We start from the raw sequence: 15,392 nt of genomic DNA, 5'->3' as shown, positions 1-15,392 counted from the left end.
GCTCCCCTTTTCCCCTCTATCCCATATAGATATTTTAGACAGCCTTACCTAGAAAAGCCTACCAAGAAAAAAATCCTTAAGCCAAATAACTTAAACCAGTTTTGGTAACCAAAGACTAACCGAAGTATACCTAGTGAAGTAGGAGTGAGAGCGTATGAAACCCTCCAGCACTCCACCCACAGAGATTTATCAAAGAAGACATTGTTAGCAAAAAGACAGCACTATGGAAAATGGGTTAACATAAAAGATTGTTTGTCAGCTAAACTAAGAAAAGAAGTGCTCTTCTTTCTGCCATTACGATTCAGATTCTTGTTTCAGTGAACTTTGACTTGTTTTTGTTTTTGGAACACAGAATTATTTCTGAATCTTTACACAGTCCTTGTATTCAGAGGGTTATCCGCAATGACTGAAATTACAATGCACTCGAATAATTACCAGGTAAACAGAAGAACACTGCAAAGCAATAGTGAGATTTTCAAGGCTACTAACATGAAAGGCAATAGTACTCCCATTGACTCCAGGGGGAGCAGAATTATGTAAGCAAAAGTGCACAAATCATGCCTTATGTATTTATCAACTATTGGTGTGCAAAGATTTAAAGGGGAAAGGATGCTGAAGAGAAACATCTGAACAGCAAACTTTTCCCTATCATTGGCAAAAGGCATGCCTTAAACGAGGATACAGAAACTGAAAACTTCACAAGAACGAGGAATATAGACATAATATTGAAAAATTCTCTAAAAGAAGCAATTAAATATTTAATTTTTTATTTGTGTTAAATAGAACAATAAAAAGTAGAAAATGTCATTTGAAATATCACTGATAAAAAATACCATGGTAGTTGCACATCTCTTAAAAAATAAACAAAGTTGGCTGTTTCACATTCATTAAAAATTGTCAAGAGTTCACTTACAAATTTAAGTTATTTTTAGAGCACAAAAGAGGTGATCATTACTCTATAGATGTGGTCAACAATAAGATGCTGCACAATGATTAAGCCTATCATTCCTATTTATATTATCTACCTGTCAATCACTACATTTTCCATTCTACCTACCCAGTAATACCTACCACATATCTAAACAACATTAGAACCATTTTTGATTAGCAGCTCTTTGGGAGATGAACCAACATGTAAACAGGGAAAATTAAAAAGAGAAAAGTTGGTAATTTCAAGATCCAGAAGAAAAAAAAGCAGTGGAAAATTACATAACACTGGTCAAGACTCCTAAGGAGCACATACTTATTCAAGGATATTCCTTCAGAAATCAGGGAGTGAAGATTCGGCATTATCAAAATTTTAACAATTATAAAAGACAGCACACTACCTTCTAACAAGACAGTGTTTTTCTTCCTGGAAGAAAAAAAAAAGTGTCTGTAGTTTTTTAATATTTAAGATACTGCTTTATATGCAGAATAGCTGCTGGTTTTAGTTATTACTGATACAGTCACATAGGGAGTGTTTGCCTTGCAACTCATTATGTCTGTTTGATCTACAGTTATGAAGCAGTAGTATATTGAAATTTACACTGATCTTGCCCCATGAAGTATTAAAAAAAAGATTTTTTTTTTTTAGTAATTTTTTAGTAATACCTAAGCACTTTTCATATGCAAGGCTAATCAGCCGGTGGATTATAAAGAATACTGAGGCAACACAGAGAAAATCCCTCCATTCTTGCAGTGTCTTGTATTCAGTTTAGTTTTTCAATATTAAAATGTGTAGCTTGTGCCTTTGAAAAGGTAAGAGCTGGACAGCAGCTAACTTTATGACTGACGTGATTTGTAGCAACAAAGTCAAGTCTGTTCTTTTATACCACCATTGTTTTATACTTTGAGCCTGTAAATCAGATATCACAATACTGTAATCTTGACAATGTTCAAGAATAGCAGATCAATTATTTTTCAAGAAAACATCATCTGAATTAGTTTGTTTTGCTGTTTGTACTCTAATACATAAATGCGTTATGGTAGATACACGGTGCAAGAACTGTTTCTTGTCTTACCTGCCACTACAGAGAAGCCAACGAGCAAGAGAATAGTGAGGTATGATCTTCTGTATCACACTAGCCATTACCATGGTAACCACCAACTGTACACCTATCACACCCTGTAGAGGAATAAATTAATAACAAGTCAATATGTATTTTAAAAAGTGCTGAAATATCATTTTTAAATATTTTAAACACTTTCCTATAGTAGGGATAACATTTATTTGTTTTAAATTTGGAGAAAAAAATACTGCATCAGTTTTCAAGAAATTCCTTGGAACTTGTTATAGTCACTTACACATCTTATCCAAAAAAGGCACTGCCAGATCACAGGGCTAGTAACATATGCACTATCTGACAGCTCGCAAATACAAGAGTTTCTCTGTTTAACAGATGTTAAAGCCACATGTGGACATGACATTTCATAAGACATTATGCCTTAAAATTACATCACTGATTACAATCTTGCTTTTTGTGGTCTCTTCAATTCTGACATGATCTAACAGCTGACACTACACAGACCTACTAGAATTAACAATTTATAACATCTGTGTCTTAAAATTACCGCTTTCTATTAGTATACAATATTTGCTCCTTACTGAAGTCAGGGAAGGGAGAAGAGGGGGCAGAGGAATTAGCATAGTTCAATTTTAATGTTTGATTCTTCACCAGTCAAGATCTGGAACTTCAGAGGGGCCAGAAGCATTCCGATCCCTAGTCATTCAACAAGCTTTAATTCAGACTGTTTAAAAAAGAATAGTGTAGTGCCACAGAAGTTTAATTGCTAACAAGTTATTTCACATTTCGCTTTTCTTTTTCCTTGTCTAAAGGTCAGGAAAACATGTATACCCTAGCAGTGGGCTCTCTTCTCTTTTTAAATAAAGCAACATCTCTAAAGGTCTAAAGTTAACAAGCAAAGAGTGAAGTGTTGCATCATATTACCTCCATCTTGCATATGAAAAGCTATCAGTTCATACTAACACCATGTTTAAAACCCAGCATGAACCTTGTACCTTATACTCGCTCTATTTACATATAACATTTTCATGCTTAAAACATCAAGAGCAATAGTAAGAAGAAAAAATACTGAACACAGATGTACACATGACATTTACCAGAACATGCAAGAGAAAAGGCACCAAAGAGACAGCAAATGAACTTCCCTCTCTTCTTTTTAAATGGATGTTTTTCAGAACATCTTCTCATGAAAAGGAGTATACACATTTTCAAGCAGCACACAAAACACCACATTTAAGTAGTGGCATATGACTGTTTATATGTACATTCATTCCTAGACATCAGTCTTGGCTAGTAATCTAACAATGACCTTAAAGGCAAAACATTTCCCTCTGTAGTTGTAGAAGTTCAGAATTATACTTTGTTAGGTTTATATTAATACAATGGACCACAGAAGATCGGGGGTAAAACATATTTCCATTTATGTAAGCAGTACACAAATAACCAATGGCAAATAAAACATAGATTAGCTTATATATTTGAGAAACATTTTCCTAAACTTTTACATCTTATTCCCCACAACAGAAAGATTCACTACCCGATAATACCGTACTGGCAGCACAGAATGCAATACTGTCACAGTTCCAATATATCCTTTCCCACTTAGTGTATCTTCTCTGTTGGAGGAACTTTAAGCATATGTTTGGAGGGTGTTATTTTTTTATTCAGACGTTTCTTTCAATGTACAGATAATCTGAAAAAGGAGAGAGCAATTTTCATAGAATCCCAGAACTGCTGAGGTTAGAAGGCACCTCTGGTGGATCGTCCAAGTCCAAAGCCCACTCAAGCGGGGTCAGCCAGAGCAGGCTGCCCACCGCAGCATCCAGTCGGGGTCTCAACATCCCCAAGCATGGAGACTCCACGACCTCTCTGGGCAACCTGCTCCAGTGCTCGGCCACCCTCACAGCAAGGAGGCGTTTTCTTATGTGCAGGTGGAATTTTCTGGTACTGTGCCCATTGCCTCTTGTCCTGTCACTGGGCACCACTGAGAGGAGCCTGGCTCCAGCTTCTTTATTCCCCCTCCATCAGATACTTATACACATTGATAAAATCCCCCTGAGCCTTCTCTTCTCCAGGCTGAACAGGCCCAGCTCTCTCAGCCTCTCCTTGTATGACAGATGCTCCACTTCCCTGTTCATCTCCTCTTCGTTGGACTCACTCCAGTACATCCACCTCTCTCTTGTACTGGGGAGCCCAGCACTGGATGCAGCACTCCAGATGCGCCTCATCACTCAGCACTGGTGAGGCCGCATGATGAGCTCTCGGCTGGCTCATCACCCATCCCTACACAGAGCTTCATGCATTCCCATTGCTCTCTCACATAAAGAGCACCACTCCCTCCTCACTGTCCCAGCCTGTCCTTCCTAAAGAGCCTGTACCCAGTCATTGCAGCACTCCAGTTGTCTGAGCTACCTGACCACATCTGTGTGACCCCAACGAGATCATAGCCCTGCAACTTATCACAGACTTCTGACTCCGCCAGTTTTTTCCCCCATGCTGCATGCATGAGTGTACAGGCACTTCATGGAGGCACTCAGTTATGCTGATTTCCCAAAGGTATGAGCACTTCTCCCCCATCACACTGGCCTCCTGGCACTTCCTTATTTGTGTGCACACACTTGAGTGGGTCCCCTTCTGCCCTGTTCTGTTTTCAAGGTCGCTCTTGTCCACATCACCCTGCACCCTTTGCTTAGCAACCCAATCCACCACTTTTTCACTTGATTGTAGGAATCATCTCCTTCCTCCTCCATGCCTAGTTTAAAGCTTTCATCACCAGACCGTTGGCAAAGATAATTTTGCCCCACTTGGCCAGGTGGATCCAGTCTCTTCCTAGCAGTCCCCAATCCTCAGAGGGCCCCATGGTCATAAAAGCCAAATATCTGTTGTTGACACCAGCTGTGCAACCAACTACTGACTTGCAGGACCCATCCACTCCTCATGCCCTTCCCCCTCATTGGCAGGATGCCCTTCAGTCTTAAACACAGCAGTAAGGGGAGTTCTTCTCTTTTCTCCCTTCAACGATGTTTACATTTAAATAAATCAGAAGTGGTGTTGTCAGCACCGTTTTTAGGGAAAATTGTAGACAAATCAAATGTCGTAGGCAATGCCCAGTATCATTGTTAATGAAACATGATTGAAAGAGAGATTATGATAGCATAAATTTTCATCATTTGTAAATAATTAAAATAAATACACTACCAAACATCCCATAACAAAATGTCAACTATCATTTAGAAGTATTTGTTACTTCTTTACAAGCTGAAATAACGTTTGGGTTTTTTTGAGATATCATGAAGTTTTTTCAGTTCTCAAGCCTGTTTGCCAACCACTCATGTCTCCTTGAAATTTCAATTGCTCCTCTACATTTCCGCCCACAGCAATTTGAGACACCTCAGAAAGTAAGACCTCACACCTTTGTTTATGCTCCATGTCATCAACACCAGGGATCAAGATCAGGCTTGAAGTATAATTTTAAATACTTTACATTTTCTTGTTTTCTTGGAGTTGTGTGCATTAGACTACCCAAAATAATTATCTAACTAAAGGGAAGTGTATTCAAAATGAAATCTACCTATCCACCTCTTAGAGATGAGGAACTGTTGCATGGACTGAATAAACTGTCCAAAGTTGCAAACAGTTTGGGGAAAACGAATTTGGATTCATTTCATAAGAGGAAATTCAGCATTCTGATTTCACATATATCCATGTCCCTAGCATGCTTCAGCTTCACAGCTCAGAATTTGAAATCCAAACTCATGACACTGGAGAGAGAAGTCAGCTTCTTGCTGATCACAGTGACATTTCTGTCAATCCATATAATGTTGAGAAGCACTCAGCCCAAAGAAGAGACGACTAAGTAAGATAGTTCAGTTTCTCTGCAAAACAGAGGCTGGCAAGCAACCTCATCACCAAAGATAAGCCTGAAATACTACATCCAAACAGGGACTACACTGTCTAAAAAGTTACTATCTTGCTATAGTTCTGTTACAGAGAAAAGTCCTTGGTGAAAGTCTTAAGAGTCTAGAGCACTGTGCTCAACTCCAAAACCTTCTTAATAAGTAAGGCACTATGATTTCTGCTTGTGCAACATGACTACACACTTTTTGTAATAAAGATTTTAATTAAACTAACAGAGAAGCAGTCTCCATATAGTATTAGTCTCCAACACAAGTACTATCAGCCACATTAAAGGGTAAGATAGTGAGACTTTTGTACAACGTTGAAAAAAGATGATAGGTCAAAAAAAGCAATTGGAGAAGATTGAACAAAGCATAACTTAGACTTTGGCTTTCACAGTCAACACATTTTACACTACATACACTACATACCTGGAGACATTGTTGCTGATAATTAGGAGAACAAAAAGTAAGAATAAGTAATTAAGATAAAGTTACAATACCACTTATCCATAAGTAAACTATACTTTTAATACACCTACAGCTACCTCAGCATAATAATGACAAAACAAACAAGTTCTTAAAAGTACCGCTTCCTAAAGGACATTTTTCTTTACAGCACAAATTGATTTAAAGAAGCAAAGCAAAGCAAAGATAACCAAGACTAATAGTTTTATGCCAAGGCACCACTTTAGTTTCCTCATTTTGACTTTGCTCAAGATTATACTCCCACAATAATAGGTCTCTTTTTTGTCCTCCAGACGTTCACTTTATCACGTACCTAGATCTTACAAATAAATCAACACCTAGTCTTAGACAGGACTTCGAAGCTACTTGCACTCTAATAATAACCATGTCCGCCACCACAAGACCAGAGCCTTAATCTGAGCTCATCACTTGTATGCACCAGGACTACCGCAGAATGGGACAGCAGCAATACAACTGCAGGCCTGAAAAAGCACCTAGTAGAACTTAATTTACAACTTTACCTTCAGAAGCGCAATGCCAACCACTTACTTTTTGAAGTGGCAAGTCTTGAAAAAACAAGATATTTTTTACATAAGAGCATTGCAGTATTCTATAGATGTTAATTCAGAGCGTATCCATCTCTTTCAATGGCAGCACACAAATATACTAAAAGGTTGTGAATCTTGAAGAAGTGAAAAAGCTTTTACATTAGCAACAAACAGCAAGATCTCTAGAAGAATATAACAAATTCTCCTATCTTCTACAATCTCCAAAGTGCAATGGTATTTGTAAAGTCTAGAAGCTAAATGGATACAACATATTTGAAATGCATTTAATCAGTGAGAAGTTATTGCTCTTGCTATTAGATTGAACTTTTCCATATGCAAAAAATCTTTTTTCCGTATGTATTTGTGCATGCTTAAGTGGCATCTTGGAAAAAGAAGACAGTGCTTTGCTGAAATGCAAATGTAATTCAAAATGTTTTACTACACAGTATAAGATACTATGTAGGATGGCCAAAGAAAAGAGACTAAGCAAAGCCTTAAAATAAATGCTTCCTGTGAAAAAAGACTAATTTCACAAAATACCTATAGTCAGAATATCATCTCGTACAGTTGACAGTCTGATATTTAAGGACTCTAAGGCAGTTATAATCTCATGGTCTGTAAGCATCAAGTATTCATAAAGCTAGTTTTGGGAAAGATGCCGGCATCAAGCGGCCTCTTCAAAATTTGCTTTCTCCACTACTCACCCACCGCCATTTTTCACGACCAAGTCTTCCTAAATTCGTTTTTTCCTACTCCTGCCACTGTTTAAAACACAGCAGAGAAGACCAAACAAATGCATAAAGTGGCATCAAGAACACACAAGGAATCCAGGACTACCACTACACTCCTCACCTTCATGTGTCCTCCCACCTGAAGGTTACCTCCCTCTTGACCAGTCAGTGTCTCTCCATATGTTCAAAGGGTGGGGGGCAACAAACTGCTAGATGGAAGCAGTCAACAGCAGTATAACTCCCTTTGAGATAAGGTGTTTTGTTTAAAAACAAAATTACATTACAGTCAGTCAACTGTATTTTAAACAGAAGCAGTCCTGTTTCTTTTTCCACTGAAGTTCTCTAAGCATAAAGATTTTAGAACTCTCTGCTAGTGACCATTAGGCAAATCAAGTTATTGCAGTAGAAATCTCATGACCGGAACAAAGGCATTTTTTAAATCATACAACTATCATTATCACTGAAGCAACCAATAGAAAATGCCTATTATGTGGAATGCTAATACATATTCAGTGTTTTATTAAATTACAAGTAGAACTAGTCCAGAGAATCTGATCTACTAAAAAGGAAAAAACAAGGTTGGATTATATTATTATTATTATTACAAGATTGTAAAAATCCAGTGTACCCATATTTCCCCCATTAACACATGAACAAGAACTATGGAAGCTATCACTCTCTAGAACATTTACTTTTTAAATAAGAAGTTCTGCCATCACAAGGATCATTACAAATATAAATAAGAGCATAGTCTTTAATACCTCTGCTGAACAGTCTGAACATCATGGCCTTCAGTAGTATTAGGATGTTTGTGCAGAATTTAGAGTTGTTAGCCTAATGGGCATACACAGATGAGCCCTGGCGGCCATAACTTGGAAGACTGCAGCTAGCAAACTGTGTTGATGATTTAATTTATAAGCCTTCTAATCCAGTAGAAACTGATGAACTCTACTCACTCTACTCTTGCTTTAGAACTGGAGAATACAGCCTCCAAACAGTGTATGAGTAGAAAGAACATCAAAAAGAACTTTTTCTTTCCTTATGTCATAGAATCATGTGCAAGGATTACTTGGCTGTTCTTCCAGCAGCTAGTAAAGAAAACAGATTCTGGTTTTTCAAGCCCACCAGGCAACGGAAACAAGCACTTGATTTTTATTTATTAAGATCTGCATTGGGTAGACAAGCTATATTTGCCTGCAAAAATCAGTTTCAAATGAAATGTTAGGTGATAGCACCCATGTATTCTACAAATGGTATGAGTGTTTCAAGACCTTTCGATTCAATAATGTAACCCTTATAGAAAAGAAAAAAAAAAAACAAGGGAAGAGGAAAAGATATAAGGAGAAAAAAATCTGAAAGACTACACAGTTCCTTGCAGGTGCCAAAATGTACACAAGTAATATATAAACAAGTAGAATCAGACCATTCAATATTTAAATATTATAACAGTTTGAGATTAAAAATCTGGTTTTACTCAAAGCCAGACTCTCAGCTACGGCCCCTAAGCAACAGTTGCATCATTTAAACAACAGTAGTGCCATCATAGCTAAAATAACGTATTGGTATCTATACCCATCTGGAAAGGAAATGCATGCATTCATGGCACATAGAAGATATGCAGCATACATGGACCAGCATACATATATCTCTATTACAAGTGGTGCCCCATACATCTCTTATCTGTAGACTAAGTATACTAAAAGTGGATCTGACCAACCCAGATGTTGCAAGCTGTAATTAAGACCTGAACACAGAGTTCAGCATATCTTTCTTTATAGTAAAGGAGATTAGTTCATAACATGCTCAAGGCTCTGCTACTTAAACTACAGCTATCCAACAAGCTTATGCTATTAACAGCAATTATACCAGTCAAGTTTGTTCCTCTCGTTTTCTGTCTATTTTACAGGAAGCTCATTCACAGCCAATTATGCCAAGTGCCATAATTTGTGTTTGTGCTAAGACACTTATCAAAGAGTCATCTGAAGCTGCAATTCTCACAAAACCAATGCGTTCACATACTACCACAGCATATACTGATGTATCCTAGAGCTCTGGAAATGAACCAATAGTAGCAAAAGTGTTTGATAAAGTTTTTAGATACATTCAAGTTAATAACTAACTGAAATCACTAAATGCTCTGGTTTTGGCTACAGAGCTTGTGAATATATGTATAGTCACGTGCACATATTCCTATTTAGAAAAAACACACCTTAAACATGACACAGACCGTAAAATGCAGTAACATTGCCTATTTTTCAGTAGAAACGAAGCAAAGAGGGAAGTAGCCACTGGGACATAAAATCACCCCAGTATAAAGTCTTAGCTTGAAAATGGCACTGTACCTTCTTCAAGAACACTAGCAGCCGTAGTAGCTGCAAAACTACTTCTACTGGTTTGTTTTGCCTCCACTCCGCACCCATCGTCCTCAAAGCTAGTGCAGATCCTGCAAAGGCGGGGGGGGGGGGGGGGGGGGGAGCAAGGGCGGACCTCCGCCCAAGTCACACGGGGGCAGAGGGGCAAGCAGGCCCCAGCGCAGGCGGGCGGCGAGAGCCCCCACGGCCCAGGGGCGCCCCCGTCCCAGATCCTGCCCGCCGCCGCCCGCCACAGTTGAGCCCCCTCCGCGGCCCCAGCGCTCACCATGGTGCTCCAGCCGCCCCCGCCCGCCGCCGCCGCCGCTCAGCCGCCCGGCCCGGCCTGGCCTGGCCCTGCTCCGAGCTCATAAATCCGCCGCCGCCCGGCCCGGCCGCCTCCGCGCGGCGGCCAAGCGCCCGCCAGGCACCACCGCGCGCCGGCTCCTACCGGCGCACACCTCACCCCGCAGAGGTCACGCCAGGACCCCGCCGGCAAGACACCCAGCTAAGCTGCCCACCGAAGTGCCTGTGCAGAGAGGGCCGCGGCGCACCAAGGCTGCTCAGTATGAGCTAGCCGTTCCCTCGCCGGGCCGCTTCCCGCATGCGGAGGGAAACTCGGGGAGGAAACGCGCCCACCGGGGAGGAAGGCGAGCCGGCCTGCGGCGCTCTCCCCGTCAGGCGCAGCGCGGGCAGCCGGCTCGGCGCAGGGCGGCAGCGTGACCCCGCGCACGTGACATGGGAGGTCACCGGAGCGCTGACCTCGCCGGGGCGAGCGCGGTGGTCCTCAGCCCGCCGGGGGGAGCTGGGGGAGCCGTGGGGATGACCATCCGGGCGCGCGTGCGGCCGGTTTGCCCGCCGGAGCGGACAGGCGGTCTCAGGGGCGCTGGGGAGGAGACGGGCAGCGGCATCCTTCTCCGGGAAGGAGGCGTCCGCCGCGGAACAACACAGGCCCGGGGGGAGGGGGGAGCGGCTTCAGCCATGAGGCAGGATGGCGCCTCTGCGCATGCGCCCGGCGGTCCCGCTTCGCCACCTGGGCTGGCGAGGCGGAATCCCCAGGGCGCATGCGCGGCCGCGTCCTGCGTCTCGGGGCTGAACCCGGAAACGCTCGGGGCGAGCGGTGAGGGCGGGGTGTGTCGGGTGCCTGCGCGCGCGGCGGGGCGGCGGCCACTCCCCCGGTGCGAGGCGGCGGCGGCGGTTGGGGGACGGTTCGGGCTCGCTCCGGCCCGCTCCGCCGGCAGCCGACTCGCCCCGGCCAACTGCCGCCCCGGCCGGTTTTGCCGAGCTGCCCGCCTGGACTTCGCGCCGCGGCTGAAACAGCCCGGGTTGGGTCAGACGCATTTGGGCGGCGCTGGCTGTGGAGGAACGGTTCTCCCCCGTGAGCCATCCGTTTTGCCTTGAAGCCAGGCCCTTCTCCATCTGCAGCCCTAGGGCGGCTCAGGGTTTGCACCCTTGTGTTGTGACCCCGCAGGGCCCTCTTCGGTGGTGATCCCTACCTCTTGGTTGCAGGTGGCACTGCTCTAAGAGCTTGTACGCTCTTGTCTTCTTGTGAATGATGAATAGGCAGGGAAATTGAAGATAACTACCTTCTGCCTCACATATGTTAGGTTATTCTGAAGGTTTCTGGATCACAGTCAGCCAGCCTGAAGAGATCACAGCCTACCAACAAGACATGCATGGAAAGCAGCCTAGTCCACCAATGCCCAGTGGCCTATGCTGTGTACTCAAAAGATGGCATGTCTTCCAGCGTGTATATCAGAACTTGGACAAAGACCTGCCTTTTACTTAAGAGAATTCAATTAGCCTAGAAATGGCCTCTTAAAGAGTGCCTACAGATTCATTCAGACTGTGGTCCTCCTCCCTGAGCACAAAAACGAGTGTGACTGTTGTATTGTGGCACTGCCCCTGCATGAGCATAAAAGGATGTATGCTACTGGCATTTGACCTGGAAAAAATGTACTGTGTTTTTGCCTTTAAGCAGCTCTTCAAGACAAAAAAATTTCACCCTTTGATCCCTGGTCCACTTATATATAGAGCCTCCCTCATAACAGGATGTGCCTTGCATGCACAGGATGCAGGATGTTCCAGCATCCCAAAAGAGCAATTTTAAATTGTCCTATCTATAACTAAATTAGCAAAATAGTTTTCTTGTAAATCCTACTATTGTAAACATACCATCACAGTACTTCATGCATGAACTGGAAACTGAAGCACAAATATTCTGCTTGAATGGATAAATAGTATTTTTTTAGAAAATATTTATCTACATCTATTGGTATTTTGACTAACTTTACCTGCCTTTCACAGAATCCCAAGAGGGGGATTCAGAGTGACTCTAAATCTCACACCACACACAAATACCTAGGAAAAGATAATTTAATAACATCTTAACAACTGTCATGGAGACTTATAAACTGTGACATTCTGACATTTTTAATTGTTCCTTTGAAATATGTAGCAGCTAAAAGAAAAACCCAGCAAAAAACACTCAACATTACCGTGATAAAACAACAGAGAAACAGAGAAAAAAGACTTCAAAGGAAATCCACTCAGATACAAGAGATTATAGTACCAGGGGCTGAGACAAGATGGTTTTGGCCTATTCATATCGTTTAATCAACAAGTCTTGGGCCTCACAATTTATTGGCACTAATTTAATGAAGTTTGTGGCAAATACAGCACAGTAAAGCAGAGCATTGTCAATTTACAAAAGTAAAAAATGCTAAAAGCATTCTATTTAAACCATTAATCATATATTCATGATATTCAGAGAATACCAAAGAAAATTAGTAAGTTCTTAAAATAGAGTTATAACTGAAAACATTAATCTTATTCTTAATATATGAACAGTAGGAGATCTGATGCGCTTGGAAAGCCATCAATTCAAAACAAATTTAAAACTTCTGAATCTAAGACCCCCCCCAAAGATGTATATCTTTTAAAATAAATTCTAAATTTTCCTATGGAGCTCTTTGCCATGAGTTTTCATTGCTGATAAGAGCTGGTGGTATTTTATAAAAAACATGCAATTTAAATTGATAACAAGTATAGCTCTTCTGTTAACTAAAATCAGAATGGCTTAAGGGTTGGCTTTATTCTCTAACAAACATGGTTTTAGGGCCCTAGTATTTTTATTCCAGTATTGCTTAAAGGATGTTAAACAAAAATAATCAATATTCACACAAAAACAAGGAGGCCAAATTTGTAATCACTATGCAAAAATGGATTTTTTAGGAGGACTTCTATGGACTGAGTAGGACCTTTACAGCAAGCAAGCTAAAGAAGATTGTACCATGCATTATTAAGTGCTGCTGACAAAAGCACCATCTCACCTATACTAGTGTTGACTCTAGAACCTCTGATACTGCACAGCTGGCAAAATTTAAGAAACCCATCAGAGTAGACATAGCCTTGCTACCAGTGCCATCTGGATACAAGGCTAGATTAAACAAAACACATATGCCTCATTCTTTAGAAAACAGGCAGGACCTCCCAAAAGTACCTGGCCATTATTCTAGAGAGTCAAATGCAGTCTCATTTTTCAATTGCTTTTATGCCCCTCAGTTCTGTTTATTCCATACCACTAAACCCTCTTTTCCTGTGACTTACGTTTCCTTTCCCTCACCAAGGTTTCTTTGACATCTACAAGGAAAAAATCAAATCTTTGCATAATATGCATTCTACTAACATGACTTAAACTCAGCTTTAGATCTAAGTAGATATAAGCATGCCAGTCTTGCAACAGGTATGCCAAGATCACACCATTTGGGGTTCAGAAAAATTTTCTATGACTTTTTTCCTCTTACAGGAAGGAGCAGGATTCACATCTCTGACCAGCTCTGAGAACATTTTCATTACAATCTCTACAGGTTCCTTCTTTAAGCTTGTTATAAGAGCTGATCTCTGACCCACCTTCTTTATGATGAGCATTTCACCTGCTGTGATTCAAGACAAACTGTTTCATCAGCCGTTGAACTTAGTATGAGTGAAGTAAGGCCAGGCCACAAGTCTCATTCTCCTGCCTTGGCTACAAGGGTAATAACTTCCAGCAGAGGGATACACAGACGCTGAGGGAGACATTATCATCTTAATCAACTCCATGACATTTAATAAGAAGATATCTAACAGAGTGACACAATTAACAAGTGTTGTCAGGCATCATCCTCACTTTCATGTCCGGTTAGAGCTTTGAATGGAAGCAGGCCCCTTACATCACTGGGACTACTATGAGCTGAGTAAGTCTAAAATTTAAGGAAGCTCAACATGACCACAACACAACTGTTTCTGGTCTCCATCACAACAATATCATGAAATAACCACTTTGTAACTGCACTCTCTGATATGGCAGTAATCTTGGTCTAGATGAAGGCAGAATCCAAAGGAAACAGGGAGGAGGAAAACGTCCATCAAGGAGATTCTCTTTTTTTCCTGTCAAGCACTAAGGAGACCTAATCTCATAGTTCTCTGTAGGAGAGTACTCTACTGGAAGGAGTTGGGAGATTTCAGTGACTTTGTGAAAGTCCTAGTGACTGAAACTGATAAAATGTTAAAAACCCATTTGGAGATACATTTTATCTCACTTCGCACATAGCAAAGTGCCCAAGAAACCTACCTGTGGAAAGCAAGCCAGGAAGTAGTGGAAGTGCATACAAATGGCAGTTTGAGAAGTCTGCATCATAATGTTAAAGCAAGGTATCTGAGCTGCTGAAATATACAGTGAATATATGTATATATAATAATACCATCTACAACCCATAGGGTACAGGACTGATAAGCAGAACGTGAGTTTAGTTCAACAAAAACCAAGTTACCAACTAAAAAAACCCTGCAGCTGCTTAGTAGCTTTTTAGAGCAAGTTGCAGGAAGATGTACTGGAAAGAGTAAGAGCTCCACATCCCAGAATATGCCAGGAGCCGAGCTGTCTAGCATATACCATAACCTAACGTGTAATGGAAATCACCTGCGTTCTTGCAGAACAAGCACAGAGACGTATTTAAGGAATGTCTTCCAACTGCACCATTATTATTCCATGAAAGGACAAACAAGAGCTGTTTAAAGAAAGGAATATTCCTATTTATTTTTTCTAGATTTATAAAAGTTCTGCCTCTCATGGCATGTATGTACTATGAGGCAATAGAAGAGCTGAAGAGCACCTTTGCTTGCTCTGGTGTTTCAGAAGAATTTGTTCCAAGTAGTGAAGCAGAGCTTGTAAGACTTCTAATAGCTGATATAAAGTGTAAACATCAAATATATCACTTACAGTGTATGTATAAATCTTATGGTTCACATTTGGATGGCCCAGATTCCACCTAAGTCTCTCTGGCTGGTTAATGAAGAGGTCTAACTGGCTCTGAAATTCATTCAGAGGTCTAAGTCACGTGCTGAATAACCTAAC

The 15,392-nt window shown here is 41.2% G+C and overlaps 1 protein-coding gene across 5 annotated transcripts in view; it reads right to left on the bottom strand.

Annotated features, from left to right (window-relative positions):
* The window catches only part of LOC112991859 (transmembrane protein 161B), a 45,931-nt gene extending 35,153 nt beyond the window's left edge, over positions 1-10,778 (bottom strand). For 2 of the 5 annotated variants that reach the window (XR_010386233.1, XM_026114661.2), the window contains exons 1-2: positions 10,287-10,519; positions 2,004-2,107 (exon numbers count right to left, since the gene is read on the bottom strand). Coding sequence is in view for 4 of the 5 variants with exons in the window: in XM_026114661.2 (XP_025970446.1) it covers positions 2,004-2,107; positions 10,287-10,289 (107 nt within the window). In the remaining variant the exon portion in view is untranslated. Of the gene's footprint in view, positions 1-2,003; positions 2,108-10,286; positions 10,521-10,759 lie in introns of those variants that run through there. The other 3 variants (XM_026114678.2, XM_026114687.2, XM_026114668.2) reach the window with 2 other exon arrangements.
* Positions 10,779-15,392: the final 4,614 nt, after the last annotated feature.

This window comes from Dromaius novaehollandiae, chromosome Z (genome assembly GCF_036370855.1).
Source record: "Dromaius novaehollandiae isolate bDroNov1 chromosome Z, bDroNov1.hap1, whole genome shotgun sequence".
NCBI classification, from domain to species: Eukaryota; Metazoa; Chordata; class Aves; order Casuariiformes; family Dromaiidae; genus Dromaius; species Dromaius novaehollandiae.
This window is presented reverse-complemented; position numbering and strand designations above follow the sequence as displayed.